This window comes from Lissotriton vulgaris, chromosome 6, assembly GCF_964263255.1.
Source record: "Lissotriton vulgaris chromosome 6, aLisVul1.2, whole genome shotgun sequence".
NCBI lineage: Eukaryota > Metazoa > Chordata > Amphibia > Caudata > Salamandridae > Lissotriton > Lissotriton vulgaris.
Genome location: NC_141694.1, coordinates 1526164189 through 1526172436, shown reverse-complemented (window position 1 = coordinate 1526172436; position 8248 = coordinate 1526164189). Strand labels below are relative to the sequence as shown.

Sequence of the window (8248 nt, the reverse complement as noted above, 5' to 3'; positions counted from 1 at the left end):
CAGAGTCCTAAGACCAGAAAAAACGAGGTCAGCAACACAGGAGGGTTGAAGGCCAAGGATGCAAGGTCTAACAAATGTAATTTCCATGCACAAATATTCAAAGCTGTGTGTGGAGTAATGAGAAATTAACATAATCATCATTATCATCATCCTCTTTGTGGCTTCCTCTGGCTTAACAATGAAGCACTAACCTCCCCAATATCAGTGGTGGCAGAAAAATTAAGTTTAGAGCACAGGGTTTGAAGAGAAGAGAAGATGTAAAACTGGATCAAGGAGAATGAGGACGAAAGTGGATGCTTGTCTTTAATTTAGTATGAAGGTGCAAAACCAAAGGAGCAAGAGGAAATGCCAGATATGTGGGAAGAGAGTGAGAGGAGACAGCAGAGTGGGGCAAGCGGCATTTATGAGAAGGAGCGTAAATCCATCTAAGAAAGTAGCACATATCATGGGCAGAAAATGTATAGGAGGAATATAGTGGAGGAATCAAAAAAGACAGGAAAGTAGCAGAGAGTAAGATCATAAAAGCATGGTCAGTTAGTAAATTGGATTGAGGAGGAGTAAGGAACAGGGAACATTGATTAGGTTCTGACAGTGTGTAGTCCGAGTAAACACCAACAATAGGGGCAAAAGGAATGAAAGAGCATGAATGCACAACAGGAAGCAAGAAGAGAAGTAATACAATGAGATAAGATAGCTGAGGAAGAAAAACAACTGTTGAAGAAGTAAGCATGTTAGCTAAATTCCTACTAAGGGTGGTTTTCAGGTCAACAGCAGAGGAATATGGTCTCTAGTGGGTGGAGTTTACCTTTCGATCATTGTGCCACAGATTCTGTTCCTGTATGTCATGAGAGCCAAGCAAATTACTGTAAAAAAAGCTTTTTGGGGATTGTGTACATATTTATTTTTTATTTCTCCTTTGAATTTGTGAAGAAATCACCTGAAATTACAAGTGGAAGAAACATCATACCACAAACTTGCATAGACTGTGCACCCTTTCTCAAAACTGTCTGCATTTAAAATCAGTATAGACTGATTACAAAAATAAAACCTGCATTGTAACTTAGAAACTATGTCTTATGCTCTGTTCTATAAGGTCAATTCACGAACATCAAACCATTAAAAACAAAATGGTACACAGAGACAAGAGGAACACTGGCTTTAAAACATGCAGAACTGTAGATGATGTAACTTTTAGTTGCCATATAATGAGTCTGAGCTAATTTATGAACAGTAATTAGAAACACAGTGAATATGTAATACTTAAAATGTCCAGTATTTTAATGAGATTTTTTAAAACTATATTTACACAGTGGGAGCCAAGCTATTCTCAGCAGAATGCAATGTAGACCGCAACAGAAACCTTAATATTACAATATTACACAACAAAAATATGTCCACTGTACGGCAATTCAGACAATCATTAAGAGACATGGCAAATACATGAAAGGCACAAAACTTGCACATCATAGAGGACCTTTCTTTATTTTTTAGTGTAGTTCAAGTACTATTTATATGACCCAATGAAGTCTGCATCTTCACTGTAAAAGTCGGATCATGAAATGTTATTACACTTTCTACCGAACAACTGCAAAAGGTAGGATTGTACAAATATAAAAATGTGAGTACAGTTAATGGTCAAATACAAACATATTGTCAAATGACTACAGTTGATAAGGTTACGTACTGTACACCCTCAAATTAATATAACAATATCTGTATAAATAAAAGGTAGGTTGCATTTGCATTAGTTTGAGGACTAAAGTGTCTGCTTTGAACTGTGTTGTATCACTGTATTAATCCATCTTTCCCTTTTGATCACTGAATGGTGCACATAGGCTTTTCTTGAGTGTAGACAGTCTCATTTGCTGCTTTTACGCCAGTAGTGCATTTTGGCCACTCATGTTCCATTTAGATTCCTTCATTGACCATCAAACCGCACATATGATTTGTACACAATACGAGCGAGAAGCAAGAGTTTGCTCCATAGGAACTCAGTTGGCATGCTGTATGATACAAAATGTTTTCAGTTACAGCTTCTCCCAGATCAGCACCCACCATTTTCATTCCAGGGGAAACAATATCAAACACTGTTTTCCGACGTTTTAGCCTATTACATGCATGTACAACATTAACTTGATCTATTTATTGCTTACATTTAAATAAAATAAGTTATGTTAAAATACTATCCTGAGGGACAGAAATGCAATGAAGTCAAAGGTTGCTTATTACATTTTGAAATGCCCTGCTATGGTAGATGAGTGAAGTTAAAAATAAATCTCAGTTTAAGTGCCACCCTTTAGTGCTTGGATCGTGTTAATTGTCACGATCACTCATTTTTTTTATGGTGAAACAGCAGGCCCTTTTTCAGAGGTTGCAAAAGAGCCTCTCACAATGTTTTGCTTTTCCGATTATGCCATTGTCGTGTATGCTGTACTGTTATTCTCATGAACATCACACATCACAATGACTATGGGAAGTTGTGTTTTTTTTTTCATTGAAGGAGTTATTAGTTGCATTCTCAACATAATGCATTTTTTATTTTTTTTTAAAAACAACCCTTGGCATGCTACACCTCATTCGGAAGTCATTGGAAGATCATTCTAAAGCTTCAACACTGTAGCAGATTCCTGCTTCATAGGCGTATGTAGTTAAAGTGGAAAATAAAATATGGTACTTAAAATCAATACTTTGAGCCTGCAAAATATGTATCAGCGTTATCACCTAAAACTACTTCAATGTACAACACTAGTTTCACAAAAACATTTCTGTAAGATTTGTTTTTTCTTCTATCAGTACAGATATGTGAAGTCTATACCTAGAGTTAAAAAACATAAAAGTATTTTATCCATGCATCCCTGAAAACTATTTGCTTCTTGCTATGACCAGGCAAACTTCTAAAATGTGAATATGTGTATATGTTATGTGTGCACATATGGTGTATGGACACACAAATACACACAATATGATTTCTAAGACACCGGCCCACTTACACCTTCCCCACCACGTAAGACTCACTCACCATGGTTCCACAAGAGACATGTTCAGCAGCAAATAAAGTTAGTTCTATCAATACAATACACGCAATATCAAAAAACCGCAAGCCTCCAGTGCTTGGGAAGAGTTGAATAAGTCACCACAGACAGAGAAGGATAACGCAACTGTTGAGGTGCGCTTAGAAAGTATAAAACACGTATTGCCAAGGCAACTTACAATGCATTTCAATTGCACTGCTATGTCGACACAACCTTCTCCTTACAGCACAACGCTCTCCATTACAGAGTTGTAGCAGTGCACAGAGCTTGGAAGCTAGTCGTTTCACTTTGCCAAGGAACAACAACACAACATCGCTTCGGATCAATGTCCCAAAGAAATTTGTGCCACACTAAAATCTCTATATGACATCAACACGAATGTTTGGATCAGAGATCGTTTCTGTGTAACACTTTGGGAAGAAAAGGGTCTCTCTTCTTTAAAGGCGCCAAAATAGTCCCGCATGCATCCAGCAACCAGAAGCTGTTCGTTGGCACCTTCGATCACAGCAGTAAAGTTCGTGGGCGCGCGCTTGTCAGTCGGTGGCCCCGGCATTACAAATAAAGAAATCAAAACACAACACGTCTGCGGCCGGGCAAAGACCATTAAAGCGAGGTGTCAAATCCTTTCTCGGCGCTGTCTGCTTCTGCTTCGACCTCATTGGAGAGAGGCTTGTGGTTCAGTTTGCCGCTGTCAGGCGCCAAGGAGGAGGTGGCTGAGCTGTGCTCCCCGTCCTCGCTGAACTTCCCTTTCATGGCCTCTTGCACGAACTCTTGGATTTCCATGGGCAGCCTTTTGAACTTGTCCTGATATTCTTGATCGAGTTCCACCTGAAACTGGAAGAAAGATCACAAAGTAAAGAAAACTGCTATGTTTCATCACATTAATTATCCAAAAGACTCATGCTTTTAGGGAACTTCTCACAATGATCTGCTTTATTTGACGTATGTTGTGAAACCTGCTGATGGATTTCATGCGATACATGTATCCTAAGTTGCAGAAAGTAAAATTTAATAATTGTGTCTACAGTTTTTAATTGTATTAACATCTTATTTTCCTACAAATTATATCAATGTTTGCAGTTGTATTACATATTAGGGCAGTCAAGCTGCCAGCACAACAATTTACATTATGGTACGCAAATTATGTCTCTGCCAGGCTCACAAAGGAATGAATGTCAGGGACCTGCTTAAAATCAGGAACCTCATCGCCCCATATGTACCGGCAAGATGTCTTAGGTCCTCACAAGACCGCCTCATGGGAACGTAAAGAACTAAGCGCTCAAGATGGCCAGACAGATCATTATCACATTTGGTCCCTAAGCTGTGGAACTCCATGTCCCGGGAGCTGAGATTGCTTGAAGAAGAACAAAGCTTCAGGGAGACGCTCAAGGCATGGCTGTTCCCACGTTAGCTGTCCAAACTCGTACCCTCGCCAGCAACTCTATCACCTAGCACTGGAAAGCCCTTGGGCAGCCATGCGCTCTACAAAAACCCAAATATAAACTTAGGGCCTGATTAACAAAGGGCGCACACACTCATGGTTGAGGCCCCCCAGTCATGGGGTAGTCTTCGCACTTGGGGTGGAATCTCTGCAAAGAGTATTCTCATTGCAGAGATTGCACCCCAAATGCAGAGTCTCCACCATGACTGCGCGGCCTCCGCAATGTATGCAAAGGCTTGTGTAGCCGACCCTTAGTATAAACAGTATCAAAACAGTATTGAGGCAGGCATCAAAGAATAATGTGGGTAATTAATCATTACTAGTATCATGGGAGACGAAAGAGCTTCAAGAAGGTTAACATGGAGAGAAACATCAGTTCTATGCGGGAGAACCTGTGATCACACAGTAGACACCATAAATGTGGCACATGGTCACACAAGCATGTAAAATGCAAACATACTAACTCAGGCAAAAGTAAAAAGACCAACATATAGATTCATCATCGGCATGTTTTGCGAGTCTGTAATAGCAATTATTAAGGAATCGCTATTACAGACAAAACGCAAAACGGGATTCATATAGAAATCGCGATAATTATTGCGATTTCTACAGCTTCCTTATTTGCGATTAGCTAATTGCTAATCGCAAATAAGGAATAACTCCCCATTCATTCCTATGGGCCTAAAGGCCCATAGGAATGAATGGGAAGACATATCAATGTGCGAATCGCTATTAGCGATTCGCATGTTGAGTTTGCGATTTCAAGGGTGCAGGGGTGTCCAAAGGACACCCTGTTGCACCCCTGAAATGATATTGGATGCTGGTGTTACGCACACACATGTCCCAAGGACATGTGTGTGTGTAACATACAACTTAGAAAAATGCACTTAAGTGTATTTTTCTAAGTTTCCGCTATTTACCACGAGGTTTGACTTCGCGGTAAATAGAGGCCCAAAATTCCGAATTCGCAATTTTTTAATGTTTCATGAATTGCATTTAAGGAATCTCAAATAGAGATTCCTTAAATGCAATTCCTCGCAAATTTGCGAATTCTATAATTGCGATTTTTGCATTTGGGATGATGAATCCGAAATGCAAAAACTGCGCTCGCAAAGGGCCAGATTCTCAGAATCTGGCCCTTTGCGAGCTGATTTCACTTTGATGAATCTAGCTGCAAGATCCTTCATTATTACATCAGCCTCCACCACATTTCAGCATCCCATAGCCTGCAGAGGTGACAGTGGCCAATAGCTGGGAGACACAGGACCACTGGGAGAAAACACACTCATTAATGAAAAAGTGAAACTCGGAAGGGTGGAAGGAATAACTGCCGGTGCAGTGCTGTCGTTTTTGTGCCAGCATGACTTTTCCATTTGCCATGAAAAGCATTTTTACATGGCAAAGGATTTCCTGTAATGTAACTGGAAACTTCCTGAAATCCCAGCAGCAAACCTCTCTTAGATTAACAAGGAATTAGAGGTACAGGCCCATCAATGCAACATTGTTGAAATATTTCTACACACACCCATGAACCAGGTTAATAATTAACTCTCTGGCTGGACCTGAAAGAAGAATGGTTTCTGTGGATACCAATTATGTAGCAGAAGAGACTACGAAGCTGTAGAAATCTTCACCGTGCTCTTTTGTTAGTAGCTCCATGGAAACATGTCACTTCTAAAGGGTGTGCATTCACAAACCTTCCATGTGAGTGAAGATAGGGTATGTTGATGGTCATTTCTTGCATTGGTTGCAATATTGTTGACACGATTGATATTCAACACATTATAAAATGCAGTAATTATTTTTATAGTTTCTAGTCTTGAGAAAGTTTATCAAATATAAACAAAATATGCTGGCTGTATGAGATCTTTGCACATCAGGTGCAATAAAAGATAGACCAAGTCGTCAACTTTGTTTTTTTCCTGTGAACACTGCTTGATCATTCAAATGTGTTAAATGAACAGAAAACTCAGTTCAACCCTATGGCATGTTGATACCTATGTTCAGGACTCTACATACTGGAAATTCGCCACGCCTTGCAAATTAAGATTTGCATGGCTTTGAAAGAGATTTCATCCCACAAGTAATGCAAGGCAGCACATGGGCCTTGTTTTACCTTGTGTTAGGGAGGTGTTACAACATGGGTGGATCAACGGCATTTCTTTGTATCCACCCATGCATGTTGACACAAACCCATATGCACTAAAGTCAATAAGCCATGTGTTTGCTCAGAATTGATGCACATACCTGAGGCTGATGGAATGTGGAGAAATACATTTATTTCTCCTCATTACCTCATTTTTGCATGCACACATACAAAGAGTAATAAGCCTTGCAACTTTTTTTCCTGCAAAAAGGCATTCCTGCACAAAAACGTAGGCACCATTGAATCATGGCTCAATGGTGCCAGTGTTGCAGCTAGGCTGAATACAACATTGCCAATTTTAGCTACAAATTTTGGTAGAGGACGGTGATAATGAATAATTTGCTATGGATCAAACTGTTTGATCACGTTGGAATAAGTGGAGTAAAACCTACTTTCCGTGTTGCAAAATATCTGAACTGAACCACTAGAGATGTTGCCAAGCCCCCAGTACAGGGTGGTCATGAATCGGAAAGTATCCTTGGTATTCCTAATCACAAAGGATAGTTTGAACAGCAAGCGCTCATATGCAGCGTGAGGGATTTTTAGACAAGTTTGGTTTTGTTTTGCATTCTGGTGCTTGTAATCCTGCATTTGCAGAATGCAAAACAGAAAGGACTGGAATTCGATTGGAAAAACAAGTATTATTGGACTTGCCAATGTTGACACGAAAATCTTGACAACTTTGTATTTCTTCCAAATAGCCTTGAAGTAAAAGCGTGTTTCTGAAAAATTGTAAATGAAGAATGCTTGGCCCAAATAAAAGAGATGTGTCGTTGGAATAGTCTAAGATTTATTTATTGTTGCCATAAATTGGTGTCAAAATGGAGAGCAGTAAATGTACAAGGACTCATAATCTGTGCTATACTTAAAACCTCTCATTGAATTATGTGTTTGATCAAGAGAATTGTTCTTTGTATTGTACTCTAATAAATCAAGCAGTTTATTTGACCTTAATGATTAGCTAGTGAACACTTGTTTCCAAGTAAGTGGCACTTAAATGATTGCTTGCTGTTTGAAAGCAGTTAAATATCCGAGGCTACCACAGCCAGGTTCGTTCCTATATTTGTGCTGCCTTCTTACCATCAAAGTGCCCTTAGAGTCATTATAACGCTGTAAGGTTTCATGCCAAAAGTTACTGCATCATAATAAGGCAACAATAGAAGGTCCATTGTATATACGTATACACTCATATATATACTCATATATATATATATATACACACACACATATGTATATACATACATATACATATATATATATATATATATATTACATATATATGTATACATATATTGCCTACTGGCGGTCGCCAGTAGGTAGATAATCAATAAGTTCGTGCCCTGAATTTTGTGTATCCTAGAGCATCTCACTGCGCCTAGACACCCTAGGGTATTAGTTGCGCATTAAAAATCCCATAAATAAATAAATAAATATAGTTAGGACTTAGTTTTCATAGGAAAAGCATTTTTTGACTTGGCTATACCTTTGGCATTGTACGACCAATCTGCATGAAATGTTGCCAAAAAAGTGTCACAGTGGGTACTATTGTTATGTAAAGTTTGGGGGTGATCTGTGCAGTGGGGCATGAGAATTTGGGGTGTGAAATAAGGTTGCGTTTGTAATGTTAAT

General features: G+C 39.1%; 1 protein-coding gene across 3 annotated transcripts in view; it reads right to left on the bottom strand.

The window, feature by feature from the left end:
- Positions 1–1463: 1463 nt before the first annotated feature.
- Positions 1464–8248, bottom strand: part of PLCB1 (phospholipase C beta 1) — a 2298721-nt gene continuing 2291936 nt past the window's right edge. For 2 of the 3 annotated variants that reach the window (XM_086927698.1, XM_086927696.1), the window contains one exon: positions 2350–3866. In XM_086927698.1, the coding sequence (XP_086783824.1) occupies positions 3636–3866 (231 nt within the window). In that variant the 3' untranslated portion in view covers positions 2350–3635. Of the gene's footprint in view, positions 3867–8248 lie in introns of all 3 variants that reach the window. The other variant, XM_086927697.1, reaches the window with a different exon arrangement.